This window comes from Pestalotiopsis fici (assembly GCF_000516985.1).
Source record: "Pestalotiopsis fici W106-1 unplaced genomic scaffold PFICI_Scf_1, whole genome shotgun sequence".
In the NCBI taxonomy this organism is placed as follows: Eukaryota; Fungi; Ascomycota; class Sordariomycetes; order Amphisphaeriales; family Sporocadaceae; genus Pestalotiopsis; species Pestalotiopsis fici.
Genome location: NW_006917091.1, coordinates 3531492 through 3548009, shown reverse-complemented (window position 1 = coordinate 3548009; position 16518 = coordinate 3531492). Strand labels below are relative to the sequence as shown.

At 50.0% G+C, this 16518-nt stretch overlaps 5 protein-coding genes across 5 annotated transcripts; 3 read left to right on the top strand and 2 right to left on the bottom strand.

Annotated features, from left to right (window-relative positions):
* Positions 1-694: 694 nt before the first annotated feature.
* On the top strand, positions 695-1920 carry PFICI_01069 (F-actin-capping protein subunit beta; the record flags this gene model as incomplete). The annotated part of the gene is made up of 3 exons (XM_007829650.1): positions 695-723; positions 799-1217; positions 1517-1920. 3 exons carry the CDS (start codon positions 695-697, stop codon positions 1918-1920), a joined length of 852 nt encoding a protein of 283 aa, XP_007827841.1.
* A 6519-nt stretch (positions 1921-8439) lies between these two features.
* PFICI_01068 (uncharacterized protein) lies at positions 8440-9827 on the top strand (the record flags this gene model as incomplete). Its single annotated transcript, XM_007829649.1, has 3 exons — positions 8440-8644; positions 8780-9080; positions 9203-9827. The coding sequence occupies 3 exons, from the start codon at positions 8440-8442 to the stop codon at positions 9825-9827; spliced, it is 1131 nt and encodes a 376-aa protein (XP_007827840.1).
* A 1999-nt stretch (positions 9828-11826) lies between these two features.
* PFICI_01067 (uncharacterized protein) lies at positions 11827-12574 on the top strand (the record flags this gene model as incomplete). The annotated part of the gene is made up of 2 exons (XM_007829648.1): positions 11827-11880; positions 12044-12574. The coding sequence occupies 2 exons, from the start codon at positions 11827-11829 to the stop codon at positions 12572-12574; spliced, it is 585 nt and encodes a 194-aa protein (XP_007827839.1).
* A 463-nt stretch (positions 12575-13037) lies between these two features.
* PFICI_01066 (uncharacterized protein) lies at positions 13038-13609 on the bottom strand (the record flags this gene model as incomplete). The annotated part of the gene is made up of 2 exons (XM_007829647.1): positions 13038-13451; positions 13541-13609. The coding sequence occupies 2 exons, from the start codon at positions 13607-13609 to the stop codon at positions 13038-13040; spliced, it is 483 nt and encodes a 160-aa protein (XP_007827838.1).
* Positions 13610-14505: 896 nt separating this feature from the next.
* On the bottom strand, positions 14506-15968 carry PFICI_01065 (uncharacterized protein; the record flags this gene model as incomplete). Its single annotated transcript, XM_007829646.1, has 2 exons — positions 14506-15721; positions 15787-15968. The coding sequence occupies 2 exons, from the start codon at positions 15966-15968 to the stop codon at positions 14506-14508; spliced, it is 1398 nt and encodes a 465-aa protein (XP_007827837.1).
* Between the last annotated feature and the right edge of the window lie 550 nt (positions 15969-16518).

The window sequence follows — 16518 nt, the reverse complement described above, 5'->3', positions numbered from 1 at the left end:
ACCTCATCGCTGCACAAACGTCATTCGGATTCGGCATGTTGTAGCATTTGGAATGCTTCATGAGACCACAGCTCACTTCATCCAACAAAAGATGGCCGTGCAATTTGATAGGCCAAGAAACTCATATACAGCCTGGTATATTTCATTCGCAACAGTGCGAAACACGAGTTCAAGAGGGGAGTCGGGCGTTGCACTGCTATAGAATTTGGGCTTCACTTGTTAGACTTATGGGTTGGATTTGGCGCATTCAGGAGACTGATTTTGGTTACATTATAAACATCCGAGATGTATCGGTTAGACAGTCTATAGCAAGCTTGGTCAGCTAGAATTCGGAATCTGGCAGATATTAAATCGGCATAGAATACAAGGACTATTTTGACGTTCACAGCTGCAGGTAACGAAGAGTCATTTTGAAAGAACTCACACAAGCGTGATCCTCTACTAATAGAAGATCGCCCCTGAATCTTTGGCCATAAGCTTCCAAGGGATCCAGGTTTCAGTAGGCCAGGAGCTATCTTGAGACCACCCAAGGCCCCACTACTACACTGGCAACACCCCAGATCAGAACCCCACCATCGCCAACCGTCCCCTTCAACCTCCAGGACAAGCTTCAAGTCAATTCGGCATTCCCATTTCCCAGACACGGATCCGCTTGATACCCTCTTGACTGTTCTTTCTTTTCATATTCCACATCATGGCTGCCGACCCGTTTGACTCGGCATTGTAAGTGCGAGCCGCAAAAACTACCATCACATGTATACAAACACCCGCTGATTTGATCCCCCCTCATCTCTCTAGGGACCTGCTCCGCCGCCTGAACCCCAAGCACACGACGCAGCACCTGCAGTCGCTCATCAGCCTCGCACCGGACCTGACCGAGGACCTGCTCTCGTCGGTCGACCAGCCCCTGACCATTCGCCGGTGCAAGCAGACGGGCCGCGACTACCTCCTGTGCGACTACAACCGCGACGGCGACAGCTACCGGTCGCCCTGGTCCAACGAGTTCGACCCGCCCCTCGACGGCGGAGTCGGCGATGGCGGTGCGGGCGACGGCGCGGGCGCCGCTGGCGTGCCCAGCGACAAGGTCCGGAGGATGGAGGTCAAGGCCAACGAGGCGTTTGATGTCTACCGCGAGCTGTACTATGAAGGTGGTGTGAGCAGCGTATACTTTTGGAACTTGGATGACGGCTTTGCTGGCGTAGTACTGCTGAAGAAGGGTAAGTGAATATCACTCACCCCTATACTCTGCCCATGGTCAATGTCAGGGAATGCAATATGGGTCAGTTGCCCTATGGGCAGAGACAACCACTACTGGTTGTCTTTCCCTACATCCCCAACTTTCGCGGCCAGGGGATTGCTCTCACGAAATGGCCATATTGTCAGCCTGATTGATGACCCGGATATATGAGCGCTTGATCCATTGTCCCTTTTGGAAAGGGTATCTGTACAAACGACCGCTGTCCAGCGCCCCAACCTTTCCCGAAACATTGAGCCTGAGCTGACCGCCATCTTACAGAAGCCAAGCCTGGCAGCACAAGCGAAGGATCATGGGACTCTATTCACGTTTTCGAGGCCATCGACCGCGCCCGCGTTACACAATACAACCTGACGTCGACCGTCATCCTATCGCTGGCCAACAGCGGATCCGGACTGGGCGACATGGACCTTAGCGGCAACATGACCCGCCAGGTCGAGACGGAACTGCCCGCCGAGAACGACGAGCAGCAGATTGCCAACATTGGCAAGCTCGTCGAGGATATGGAGCTCAAGATGCGGAATTTGTTGCAGGAGGTCTACTTTGGCAAGGCCAAGGATGTCGTCGGTGATTTGCGAAGCATTGGCACGCTGAGCGAGGCCGGCAGGGACCGGCAAGCCCAGAGGGAAATTATCGGCAGCATGAACAAATTTTCTCGCGATTAGTGATCAAAATATCTGGAATATAGATCGGGTAGGGGGTTGTTAATAGCGCTGGTTCTCTTCTAGTTCTTCACTCATACCCATAACATTATCATAATGGGACAAACTACGATAGACTGTCTCAATGATGAGTACATAACGACGCCGGCACTACTGGCTTATGGTTGACCCAACATCTGGTATCATCATGAAATACTCACAATTTCTCATGATACTCTTAGTTGTCTCGGATCAGGTCTGATACGGCTACCAAATCTGCTCCGGTAACCTCCATGGTTCTACAAGGCTTGATTCTCTCCTCGAAAAATTAGTCTTCATAACTGGCCTTTTCAAGTGAGGCGGCGCGGGTGCCTTTGTTTGACGAGTATATTTTACTGTACTACAGTGAGCCATTGTTGAATAGATTCGAGCTGTCCATGGGGGTTCTCATTTCTCAGAAGATGGTCATGCCATGGCGTAATATAGCACTAAATTGATGCCATGTGAGGAAAATGGCGAGAGTCTTTATAGGTTTGGGTTGGGTATTGGTATCGGAAAGAGCTTGAACTCAAAGTCAACACAATTGAGTAGATCTTGACTAAGGTGTAATTCCTTTATTAAACACGGACTTGTGGCAGAAGATGAAGAAGAATATGTCAAGCGAGGCATCTACTAGAAATGGTGCTTGGACTAAACATCTATGAGGAGACTCTGACCTGGTTGAAAGGCAACCTATGATGTTGTACTCACCCCATTTCTGTTGGGATATGGGATTTTGTAATAATCTCTGATGAGCACTCGCCAATCAATATCAAAAATCAATTAGTTCCTTATTTTTCTTCATCCATTATTAATAGTCAAAGGCTCGGATGTCTTAGCCAAGAAGATCATTGGGGGGAGAGGTTTCCGGACGTCATCATCAAGCTCATTGGATGCAAACTATCGAGAGAGCATTACTTGGATTGAGTTTGGATAACATTCAACTTGAACGGTTCACCCAACAGGAAAGCAGCGGAATAAACACAAGTTTACCACGTGATCGATGCAAGGTTGCCCCCCTTTCCATGTAGATTACTGCTAACCTAGTATCCCCCCAAAGTGCGCGGTATAAAGCAATCCATTTCCCGATTGTCGGCCGCATGTTTTCGGCGTTTCTTGAACACGCCAAAGCAGCATGACATTGGTGGAGTACGTGGAAGACGTGGATGTTTTCTAGGTTGAATAAAAAAAAAAAGTTGGATGAATCAATAAAAGGTATGGCAGGGTGATGATCGAAATTGTGAATTCCTACTGAAACATCAAACAAGGGCTGAAATGGCAGCTGTATGTCTTTGAAAACAATGTATTCTGGCCTGATAGTGCCCCGTCAGAATCCCGAGTATACGGCGCGACCTAGAAAGCAAAAAGAAAAAAAAAGAGAGAAATTTAAGAACATGTGACTACTCATAATCTCTCGCCGTGCTCTGTTGCAGACCCAACAAAAGCGATCATTGGGTGAATAGATTCGAGCATAATCAAAAGTATATTGTACACCAAACGTGCTGTTCAATGCGTGTAGTCCAAAACGTCACTCCGGGCGCTGTACTATGTACAGCATCGGAGTCGCCGGCTGCCTTGCCGGTCGTGCTCTGAACGCTACATGGGAGCGACAGCGATCCTAGTAGTGAAAATAGGCAAACTAAAACACGAAGAAATTGTTTCAGGAGCTGCATTACATACTCTCCTGGTCGTACATGTGTTTTTTTGTAAGTGACGTGCATGCCAAGCAGGGTTTTATATTGCCTGTTGCCGAACGATAGAGACCCTGGTCAGGGAACTTTACTGAAACCTCATATAGTGTAGTCAAGCCAAGGCATACTGCTTACGTTAGGTCTTAATCATCGTGCAAGCGCAGTGCCTGTCGATCGTTACTTATTCTTCGTGAACAACTGAGACGCGTCGATGCCAGGTTGCCAGGGAGGCCTTTGCCAGGCACAACTGCCTATTCTGGGTACGGAGTTGGCGTAGTCGTCCCTTGATGCAGATCTTATAATGTCGACCTCTTACTTTGGAGAATATACTTCAGAGCGCGAAAGTGGGCCGTATGTCTACTACTCCATACCTTTCTTTTGATAGCTGCTTGAATGGACGGAGACGAACCACCGGAGGCGTCCAAAATTAGTGCCTGGTGGGTAAAGCAGATGATGATTTACTTTCCTTCCGAAACAATAGTTATTGGCTGTTGAAAGCGACAATGCCAAGTTTGAGGTCAACACCTAGTTGTGCCAGGCAACTTGTCAGGGTTGTGTGTTCGTAGTTTTCCTGCGACCTGCCGTAGCCAGAGAGAGCAATGCGGCTGACGGCACCCCTGGCATACTGAGTTGCATGGCAATAAAAGACCCCGAAGTAGGAGTGGCGGTCGAACAATGGAAGAACGATGCAGAGCCCAGCCTGGCGACGGGGTTTATCTCCGGCGCATGCTGTACTTTGTATGTACTGTACTGCATTGCATGCAGCGAACACCCTGGTCCGTCAATCCGCTTCCCTCTTTGTTTTCGCACACAATCAATGTGAATCTGACACTGACGAACTGCGAAGATCCCTAATACCACCACCCGCAGTACCGAGCTCCTGGGTAGGTGTCAGCTGATGAGACACGCCATATGTAACTTGATTGTTATAGCATGCAACTCCTTGTGTGCCTTCTTCCATGATCCGATCAAGATGATTGAGGAGCCGGATTTTCTCACATGGGGAGCCGGTAAGGCTTTGTTGAACAAAGAGCACTGCGCACTGAGTAGCAGGGCATCTTCGGCCGGCTGGTGGGCTGATATACTGATTGGTATATATGCGTATCCACTGATGTGTAGTAGCGTACACACAGCCAACAGGGTCGGATTCGAAAAGAAGTGTTCGCGAAGACAAAGATTTGCTTTCGTATGCTTGGTTCGCTTGGGGAATTCCAAGGTTGATCGACAAAGGCCTCTCGGGACAGGGTTCGTCATGTAACGAAAAGGGGATGGGGCCTGCGCGAGAATCTTTCTAGAAACAATCATGCCCCCTTGACCCAGTTTGCCAGGCGGGCCGCAGTGAAGAAGCTGGACTGGAATTGGAGGATCCCTGGCTTTGCATTGGCGCGTCCCCTTTCTGGAGCCCAGCCAGCGCAATCGAGCTTCTTGACTGGCCAGCGCTCACTTGAAGAGGCTCACGAACGATGGGGTTTTGCTGGGTTCTAGGAACAAACGGTACGGGAATCGGAGTAGCAGCAGCAGCAGCAGCAGCAGCAGTAGCAATTTTGTTCGTGGCGGTCACCAACGAAACAAAAACTCCTTACCGACGTGTCCGTCCGTCTATCCAACCATACATCCTGCCGTCTTGCATACATGCGCTTCTCATGCAAGAGTGTCGATTGGTATGTAAATTGAAATTGTCGGTAGATGCTTCACCACAAGCACGCCCCTTTAATTATCAGGTAGTCTCCCCCGGGGTTGCAGATAGGCTATACTGAACTGTACGTAGAGCATGCATGCGTCTAAGTAGGGAATGCTGCCGATAACATGCAGGCGAAGAGCGTCTGCTTCTTCCGGTGGAAGACAGCACAGGTATTGGACTGGGGGGGGGGGGGGGGGGGGGGGACCCGGGGTTTGCTGGCGATCTGGTGCATCACAGGTTGCGTCTTTAGAAATTACGAAAAGACGGCGTTTGCGACACTGCGACATTGCACAGAGTCCGGTCTCGCTGCGGAATGTCTTACGGGCAATAATACCCTGTATGCATGATGCAAACCGTGGCGTTGGATGTGTCCCAGTCGTTTGTGATGGATATTTGTTCTTAGGATATGTGAGGTGGTCAGGCAGATACCGTAATAATCTGGCCGACCGACCGACCGACCGACTGACAAAGCGACCGATTAACCGACTGATGACTGTTGACAGGCTGCAAATTCCATGCAAATGTTTGGTGGTGAGAGCCCCTCCCCCCCTCTCTCCCTCTCCATGTGTCAGGACGGCAACGTGGACTTGTTGGTCGGACGCGAGCAAATGGGTTTTCAGGTACTAGAAGTAGGTAAAACACTGATATTGTGGAGGGTATAAATGGCGGTCAGCTATTGATCTTTTCTCTCTTCTGCGATCGCCCACCTGTCCTCTGGACCGTCCGACCTCTTGCGGCTATTAATAAGTCACTCTGATGCGGGTGCGTTTCGGCCGCCTGACTGAATCGTACGCCGTGCTGCTTGCATATGAGATGCTTGTCCGCTTTACTTTAGTGTATGTACTTGGCTGGGAGCTGGACGAGACCAGTGGCGATCTCCAAGCTGGATTTGGGGGGAGGTGTACTTTGATTGTAGGTAGTATTCCGTCTAAAATTTTCACAGATAAATATTTTTTCTCTGACTTGTTGGTGTTTTCTTTGCCAGGATTGATGATCTATGACCTGTTGTTGTGAGTATGTACCTTGTTGTGTGTATGGGCAGGTACCAGGCCAGGTGGGAAGAATTGAAGGTTGCAGAAACATAGAAGCAGGTACGCGCTCTTGTCTAGGCAAAGGCAGATATTGTTCCTCTAGGGCAGCTGATAGATGTTGGTGCCCTGTAACATTCAATATTTTTCAGAAGGAAATTAGACTACTACATTGTATCAAATCAGGTATCAAAGAATGGCTCACGACAAACTGTCATGATGCGTGTTTGTTCCATCTTTCAATCTGCCCTTGACGCAGAGGCTTATATGTCGGTAATGTGCCATGCATTCACTTCAATCTGCCCAGTCAGGTACATATAACGCGAGTTTGTGCGTACAAGGCAGGTGGTACATTGGTTGGTAAGGTGTGTATGTAATGTACTTGTAGACGAAATCCTTCAAGTCGGGGTGTCCTTGGGTGTTCATTTCCAAAACCAAGAGGGAAAAAAAAGGAATTCCTATAAATTATGCCATGCATGCATCATTGGGAGGAACAATTCTTTGCAAATCGATATCTAGGTACAGTACAACAGGTAGGGATTTAGTCCAAGGGGAGGAAAAAACAAGTACTGCCGATTCGGGAAGGGTATGGTGGTTTGGACAAAGAAATTGAAACCCTTGGAATGTAAGGATAGTAGGGGTCTCCCGGCGTTGTAACAAACAGCAGCTGTGTGCGGCACGGCTCCTACGAGAATTGATACATCAAGGTAGGGTGAACGTTAGACCAATCTGGGACTAGATACATGGCATCGAGAAGAGCTTGATTGGCAAGAAGAAAAAAAAAGACTGCGAAGTACGTTCTGTTTCGTCTGGGTAGACACCTGGGCAAGAGACAGACAGATGGACAGAGAAAGAGAGAGACAGGTCCAACCCGCCAACCAAGAATGGCATCGATCCGTAAAACAAGCCAATTCTCATCAATGGTAGAATGGGATGGTTGCCGGCCTTGGATCGTGGCGGCCCTTCGCTAGTTCCCTTTGGCGAAGGCCTCCCTACCCGCGTCCGGCGTGCAATTGACTTCGTCCGTCGGCTGCTTTGTTCCCAATCCTTCCCTCTATTTTCCTCTTTGGTCATCGTACAAGGGCAATTCGTTCGTGGTCTCGTCCCCTCGGCCGGCCGCTGAACCCAGCAGACGGTTTTGACGGTCTGCTTATGGTTCGTCCATTTTGCTGCGTCACGACTCACAACCACATCATCCTACATACAACTTTTTTTTTTTTTTTTTTATTACATGAAAGCAGCACACACACAGACGGACAGACACTCCCACTCACACACACCTTAAATGTCCGTTCCTGGCAGACACCATACACCACCCCCCCGTTTCCCGTGTACATACTGTACGTGTAATCTACCGCCGCAGCGGCGCAGACCTTGGACTGTCTAGATTATCTGTACTCAATAGTATTTCGTAGGTCAGGTCCAGTCCTCAAGTTCCAGGGTCCGTTTCTTAGCTCCAGTCTGTCATAAGGGCTGGGGCTTGCCGCTTCGCATGGACATCCTCTTCTACCTTCACAGTAGCACGTACAAAAGTGAAATGAGCAAATATTAGTGCCTGGGATCCGCGGGCCCATTCTACCTAACCTACCTAACTAGCCAAACATTATTTCCAGTCTCTTTGTACAACTCATACACTTGACACAATACACCACTCTCGCATCTCTTCTCTTTCCCTTGGACTTTCGAGACACAACTTGTTTTTGAGTAGTGCTTGCTCTGGCTCTGTTGCTTGCCGACACTTTGTCCCTCCACCGTATCCTCCCCAAATAGACAAGGCACGTCTTGTCATTCTTCCCTCCCATTGCCTCCTCCGCCCGGGACGCCGACGCAGACCAGAAGATCCCACCCAAGACGTCCCTCTTCCGTTTCGGCCGTCTCCCCTGAATCCGACCTAGCTTCAAGTGGACCCGGGGCCTTTCGACGGACTCTGAACTTTGGGCTTCCTCCCAAATTCCAAAGTCTTGCCAAACCCCGCGCAGTAGCCCAAACCCGCCCCTCTGGCCAATCTGTCAGACAACCGCCAATTCCATTATTCCCCATTGTCTGCCTGCTGCCACCACTGTTGCTCTCGAAACCTTTCTCCTCGCCCGCGGAACAAAAAATCATGGCGACCGAGAAACCGTCGGTGCTGATCATCGGCGGCCTGGGCTATATCGGTCGGTTCCTCGCTCTGCATATCCAGAAGAACAATCTTGCATCGGACGTCAGGGTGGTGGACAAGGTGCTGCCGCAGCTCGCATGGCTAGCGCCAGAGTTCGAAGAAGCATGTTCTGGAGACAAATTCATGCAGGCTGATGCGACGAGAGAACGTATGTCTCAACCGCCCCCATTCTCTACCTCTCGTTCTTCTTTTTGTAGTCTGTATTTGCACTTGTGCTTTTTGCAGTGGCCTGGAAAATATATAGCCTGATCGAGTCTGCTGACGATATATCCTCTTATTACAGAAGCACTAGCGAAGGTATTCGACCGAGCAGATGGCAAGCAATGGGATTATGTCTTCAACTGCGGTGGAGAGACCAGATACTCCCAGGAGGACGAGGTGTACAAGTTGAGATCTCTCAACCTATCACTGGCGCTGGGCAGAGAATCGGCCAAGCGCAAGGTGAAATGCTTTATCGAGTTGAGTACGGGAATGGTGTACAAGTCGGACTCGTCTCCCAGCAAGGAAAGCGATAAGCTTAAGCCGTGGAGTAGAATCGCTGTCTACAAGCTGGAAGCTGAGCAGGAATTGGCCAAGATCGAAGGGTACGTAGGGTCGGATTGGTGGTGCTCTTGTTTTTTTTTTTCTTTCCCCTTGTCTCTTCTTTTGTTGCATTTCCCCTTCCTTCTCTCTTCCTGTTCTCTGCTGACATGATTGCTAAATGCAGACTCAATCTTGTAATCGTGCGTCTCGCACATGTCTACGGGCCTTATGCTTCCCAATGGGTAGCCACAGCTCTTTGCATGGCACGTGTATACCAGCACCTGGAGGACGAGATGAAGTGGTTGTGGACAAAGGACTTGCGCACGAACACGGCGCATATCGACGACGTTACGCGGGCTCTGTGGGACGTCGCCAGGTGGTACGACGCTGGTAAGGCGAACTGGGATACCAAGGAGATGGGCACGACTCCAACTTTCAACGTAGTGGACGACGGCTCAACGACGCAAGGCACCATGGCCGAACTTATCGGCCAGATCTTCAACATCCAGACCGGTTTCCAAGGAACGCTTATCAGCTCGTTCGCGAGGCTCAACCTAGACAGTGTTGTTGACGACGTCAACGACCAGGTGCTGGGTCCCTGGGCAGATCTCCAGGCCGACGCCGGTATTACCCGGACCAGCCCCCTCACGCCATTTATGGAGAAGGAGCTTCTCAAGGACACAGACCTCAGCATGGACGGCGAGCGGCTGAAGAAGGTGGTGGGCTTCCAATATGAGAAGCCCCGGATGACCAAAGAGCTCTTGGAGGACGTGATCGAAAGTTACAGGAAGATGAAGTCGTGGCCATGATGATAAGGTTGGATTGCCTTGTGAAAGGTTGTGTTTGAAAAGCCTGCTCGAGGCCCCGGGAACGTCTTATGAGAGTCCAAAGAGATATCTTGACGAATCACATCCGGGGCCCAAGCAAATGAAGCAAGAGGGGAGTCATGCTCTATTGGCATCATTGCATTTATGAAAGCAACGACAGTTGTGATGGTGCATGGATACGGCATCTGTACGACTAGGATATCCATTTTCGTTCCCTTATTTAGTCTACCTATATGACAGTGGTAGTTTCTACTTGTGTGCCGATTCAATAACACCTGAAGAGAAAGCACTTTTTGGCCCAGGCCCGAACGCGTGGCATGTGTCATGGTATTTGCTAGAACACCGGGTTGCTTGATCAATCACTGAGTCCATCACTTGCATCGGCGCCTAACAAGGCCAGTATTTTGTTTTGGGTGTGGTAGATAATCATGAAATAGGGCGGTACTGTATAATGCCTAGAGTGCGACATCCCATATTGAATGTGGCTGCGTCCTATTGGACTGCATGAATCTATCATCATCCAATCATTGGCCTGCCGTCCAATGGGTGTACTCTTTCTCAATTGAATGATTGGCCATCAAGTCTGGGAAACTGAATATGGGGGAGGGGGGCTGTACTTTCTTAACAATGGGGTCAACCATGCGACGTAAGAGTGTGCTATCAACAATGTTACTCAACCTCGGGAAGTCGTTTCGCAATTCAAGCACTTGAGGAGTTTCCTGATGCTACTATCCGTCTGCCACACGGGAGCTGTTGCGAATGGGGGTGTGACGACTATGTAGTAATTTTTGACAAAGTATACCTGGACCATTTCAAATCATGGATATTCATCTACTGAGCCATGAATCCAGTGGGGTGAAACGACATTGATTCTCCAGCCAGATACCCAGGTCTGGAATATGGAAGTCTCAAGCTCAACAACTTGTCCAAATTTTTCGAAAGCACAATTCGACAGGTGTTCATATGTCTATAGATTATTGTGCCTAGGTACGATGATTTCAGTGTGCCTACGTACCTAGTAGGTAAAAGTAAAGATTGGCAATTCTCCAAAATTAAGCGATACCATGAAATACGACTACGCAGAGCCGTCTTGGGGCTTCTCGGTATCGCATCATTATGCCCGTGTACAAATAAAACTTGCAATACGGCACCTAGTTCAATCGTAAACAATTCAATATTATATAAGTACCTACTTGGACTATATCAATATATTCATATGACCGCGGCAGACTTGCTACATACATGTATTACCTACCAGCACGGCCAAGCTGCAAGCTATCTCAGGTAACTACCCACGAGCTACTGTACAGAGTACGTACATAGATTAGACAGAAGCACCCCGCACCGGACTGGACTGGGCATTCTTGTCGCCAAAATCCACATGCCTTCCGAGTGCTGGGGCGTTTTATCGACCTGGGGCCTGAACCAGACCAAAACCAGGACCCCTCTTTCTTGAATCAGGCAAGGTAAAATAGGCACGGCGAGCCGAGCAGGGGGGGAGCTATCCCCAAAGGTCAACATCTGACGTGATGCCTCGGTTTCGCACCTTTCTCAACGACATCTGATAGCTCACTACCTCCTCTAGAGTCCTTGGGAGGACATTTTGGCATTCCCAAGTCAGACGATCTGCTCTGCTCTACTCCTCGTTTAGATCCTCGTCCTCTTCCTCTCGCTCTCTCTCTCTCACACACTTACACACTCACCCAGGTCGCGCGGGGAACGGCAAGCCGAAAAGCCCTGGCGATTCCTTGCGCCGCCCGCCACCTTATATCTGGGCACTGCTCTCCATTAGGCTTTCGCATTTGTCTTTCCCTTGAAGACTATAAAGAGAACCCAGCCTTTGTAAATAATTTACACGTGCTTTGTGCAAGAAGCAACTTCAAGACTTTTTCTGTTTATACGCGTATAGAGCTGTTTTAGATATCCTCTTCTACGCTTCTTCTCCTTTCTCTCTTTCGAGTACAATATACCTGCACAGAAGATGGCGGCACCCGCGAGCAAGACAATTGGCGATCTCAATGGCAAATGGGTCATGGTGAGTACCAAGCTGTAAATCGCGCTACATGCACATGTAGTCTACACCAAAAAGAAAAGAAAAAGAAAAAGAAAACCCTTCAACGCTGTTCCCCTTTCCCCTTGTTGGAAATGTTACAATAATAACAATTCGCCTTCTTTCCTTGTGGCGCGTCGAGAAATAGAACAAGACGCTATCCGATAGTCCCGAACCCGGCCTGGCGCTGCAAGGGATCGGATACCTGACGCGCAAGGCCATTGGCTTTGCGACCGTGACGCTCGAGGTCAAGCAGTACACGGAGGAAGGGGTCCCGCACGTGGACATTGAGCAGACGGCCACGGGCGGGCTCAAGGGCACGTCGGAGAAGCGCACCGTCGACAACACGCCCCGCGAGCACGCCGACTGGCTGTTTGGCAAGGTCAAGGCCCGGTCCTTTTTCATCAAGCACGAGGACCTCCCCGGCCGCATCCAGGCCGAGCTCGGCGGCGACGAGTTCCTGGCCGGCGACTGGATCGTTGCCGACGAGGAAAAGACGGGCCCCGACGGCGCCCTGCACCTGGTCAACTGGGTCGAGGCCGAGGCTGGTTGGACAGCTGCCCAGGTCTGGGGATTCCAACTCATTGGCGGCGAGCGGAGATATGCGCGAAACATTGTCATCAAGAAGGGGGACAAGAAGGTTGAGTTGAGATTGGTGTACGACTTTGTGTCAGCATAGAGTGTTGTGTGAGACAAGACGATTTACATGTACGACACCATATGAGAGAGGAGGACCGGACTGAGATATGAACCGTGTATATTTACCGGCTCAGATAGCGATCAAGTCATTCTGATGGGCAGAAAGAAAATCAGTTCCACAATCATGAGATACTGGTTTTCTGATGAGCAATAATTTAACAGTCATGACATGCCTGCCACTTTCCACAAATCCCAGCCGCCCCTGAATCGTTGAGTTGCCAGAGGATTTGTACCCAGCCATGCCTGGCTATCCTTTGGTCTTTGATGCGAACCATCCCAAATGTTGAAATTTCTTTTTTTCATAGTACCATTACTGCCAAAAACTCCTGTACGCCACCAAATGCTCGCAGACAGCATGTGCTTGCTTGATGGGGGAGGCCAAATAATCAAACTATAATGACCCCCCATAGTCATCACCCTTTTCCCCCTTTCTTGCCCTCTATTTAAGCCGGTCTCCGTCGGACAAACTCCTCCAGGTCCTCCCTCGTAGCGACACCGAGCACAAACCTTCTCTCCTCGTCCGTGACAACGGCAAAGTCCTGCTTCTGGGGGCCGGCATCGAAAAAGGCCTCGAGCTCCTCGAGCGGCGTGGCCATGGTGATGACGGTGTACTTGCGCCCGCGGCGCTGGAAGCGCGTCATGGCGGCCGAGACGGGGTCGTCGGGCTTGACCGCCCCCGAGTCGAGCTGCGCCTGCAGGTGCGGGATCGAGACGTAGCCCAGCAGCGCCTTGGACGACGAGTCGATTATCGTCAGGTGCGTGTACTCGCGCTCAAAGGCGCTGATGAGCGCCAGCGAGACTGGGTCCGACGGGTTGATAGAGAGCGCGGCTGGCGGCTCGAGGTCTTGGACGATGGCCTATTGGATCCCCCCCGGGTGTCAGCAGGATTCCTTTTGACGGGGAAAAGGAGATGCTGAGGATAAAACATTCATTCCGGCCAACTTACACCACGGTATCGATCCGACCACTTGGAGACAAAGGGCTGACTTGAGCTCATGGCTGCTGTTTGCGCCATTGTGGAGGGTTTTTCGTTTTTTGTTTTTTTATCGTTGCCGATGCGGTGACGCAAGGTGCTGGTAGAAGGGCCAAGTCTTGTTTCGCAGACTACCTCTCTTGTTTGTAGAGAGTCGATCCAATAGATGGCGTGGAAAGGGTTTGTCGTTCGTGAGAAGAACTGCCAGGTAACAGTAGTAGTGAATTGAGCAGTTCTGTTGGCGGGGTGGATTCAATATGTACAGAGAAGGTAGGTGGTGAGTGCTTCTCACATGCAGCAAGCAGTTCAACGAGAACCCCGCGGTACACATTTGGCGTGGGCCGTTCTTGATGTCAGGCACAGTAAAGATTCATTCTCAATTCCGCTTCTAGGCGGGACAAATTGTGGGGCCGTCTTCAGTGTAACCATCCTTGTGGAGCTGCAGACAACAAGGTACAAGGTATTCCGTCAATGATAGTACAAAAACATGTCGCTTTTCATCACAATCAAGAAAATAAACTCTCATAACTCTATAGGCAGACAACTTTGTTAACTAACCTCCCCATTGCTCTTATTTAATTTTGGTATTCATTTCATTTTGTTTCTTTGATATATCTCTTGCATGGAAAAGCACGTACAAGTGCGATGTACAATTGTGTTTTTATTTCTTTGTGCGATAATACTGGTCCTCCTGATGGATCTTTATACTGGACGCCATAGTGAGTAGATCTATGAAGATCTCGCCCAATTCATGACTCGAGACTTCATGTTATTCTACCCGCAGCCAGTGAATGGGAAGATTCCGGTTTCTTTTCCTTTTCCCTTCCAGCTGGCGTTAAGTCCCTTTCACTAGCACTCCAGTTATTATAAGTACCTAGTAGCTGTATCATTAATGTTCAACCAAATAGTCTCATTGGCATAAAAATATCCTGTTGGAATCACCTCACAGGCCATGCCCCTCTGTATATCTTCAGTGCCTCCAGACCATTGAGTACATGTCGAAGCTCGGCGTTGCTATCCAGATCATGGGGTCGAGAAGAGCCGGGAGGTAAATACCGGCCCGGTATACCCGTCTCTCCAGCGTCACCTTGAAAGTGCGCATCATCATATTCCAGCTTGATCGAGTCCTCTTGAAACGTGGCTTTCAGTTTTGTATATTCCGACATGAGGGCGGGATCTCCACCTAGATCTTCCGCACATCGCTTGACACACGCGAGGAGCGCATTAGCATCAACGAGTCGTCCCGCGGCGATCAGTCGTTGTGTCAACAGTAATGCTCCCCAAGCGACACCCAGGCCAAAATTTGAAGCCTTGACCATTTCGCTGGCCTTCAACTCGGTCGAGACGTCGCTTATCATTCTTGCAAAGGAGAAGTCGAGGATCAACCCCATGTCGTTGAGCCATTGTGAGGTGATCATCCTCATGAAGACGGCCAGTACGTCGCCACGTTGGGCTTGTTTACTCAGCAAGTCCAGCTGTGCGCCCAGAAAGGACGCAACATATGATCTCATGGAGAGGCGGTCCATTGATCTGAGGTTGGCGCACAACATGGTCAGCGGATGGCTGGGGCCGAGCTCGATGGTGCACATGGCCACCAGGTAATTGGTAAAGCTGGCAATCACTCGGCGATCGGCGGCACTGGAAATCTCCGTGATGCTCACAATCAGATTCCAGAGTAGCAGCGGTTGTTGTTTTCTCGCCACGTCCCGAAACTTGTCGCAAGCATCATCGAGCAGCTCAAAGCCCTTTGGCGCATCACCATCTGCACTCAGCTGGAAAGCCGCTTCCCTTAGCACCACTCCCCAGTTGAGTGACTCATCGTTCCATGAGAATATCGTCGTAAGATCCCAGTGTTTACTAGACAAATGGCCTTCTGTATATCTCCAGATCTGGTGAAGCGCACTGTCCAGATGGTGCAGAGCATCTGGAGACTTAATATATACTGGCGACACTCCATCGCAGGTATTCATGGTCTTCCGCTGGTTGAATCTGTCTACTTGCTCTTTGAGACGCTTAGGGCCAAGATGTCGACCTCGGATCATGGGGAGATGAGCAGTCCCTGCATGAGCTTGACTCCACACGTCCAACGTCTCTGACTTCTTCAAGTTTTTGCGAAACCCCCATTGCTTGAATCGCACCTTGTACATTCGAGCGCTAACATGTGTGAACTTGGTCAGCAACACCCACGAGCTGAGAGACCCGTGCAGTTGAATACGTACGTGCCGTGGAATCCATGCTCCTTTTGCATTATTCGTATGACATCTTTGAGAGGTAGCTGGCGCTCGCAATAAAGTAGTTCGATACGGTCCTTGTGGGCTTCCCATTCATCACGGTCCGGGCCGCAGCGAGGGGCCAGTGGTTCTGGGCTCCCGTGATCGCGCTCGGCCGCTTCCTCCGACATGCCAGGCGAGCGGGGATATAGGATCGCCAGCCTTTCGGTTTGAGGCTCATGCCCGGGTGTGTCTTTGGTAGAACGACCGGCACCGCGGCGACCGCCTCGCACACATTGTTGTTTGACTAGGCTCATGAAAGGGGAGAGACTGTCCAAACGGCCCTCGTCAACGGGGCGTTAACGGCCCCATTCTCACCTTTCGTCAGTCATTTAAGCTGTGGGGGCCGAAAGCTGGGCAGAGATCCCGGGCATTTTGACCACTTTTAGTTAGTGTCAGTGGGCAGTCACGAAGATGATCAATGAAAATTGAAAGTCGGGGCCGAGAAATTCGGAAATCCAATGTAATATACAGCCGTGCTACTGGTTCTAAATCAATTGATTATAGCTTGTTAGTAAGCATGCAAGTATGCACTGCCGGGTATGCGTTATGGTATAGCATAGCGGTGCGGATTATAGTAATACCATCTGCATTTTCTTAAATCCACTATTCCCATTCTCCACACACAGCTTGTCCCTTGTCGCTTGTCTAGTTGTAGCCCTCCGTATTCCATAGTGCATG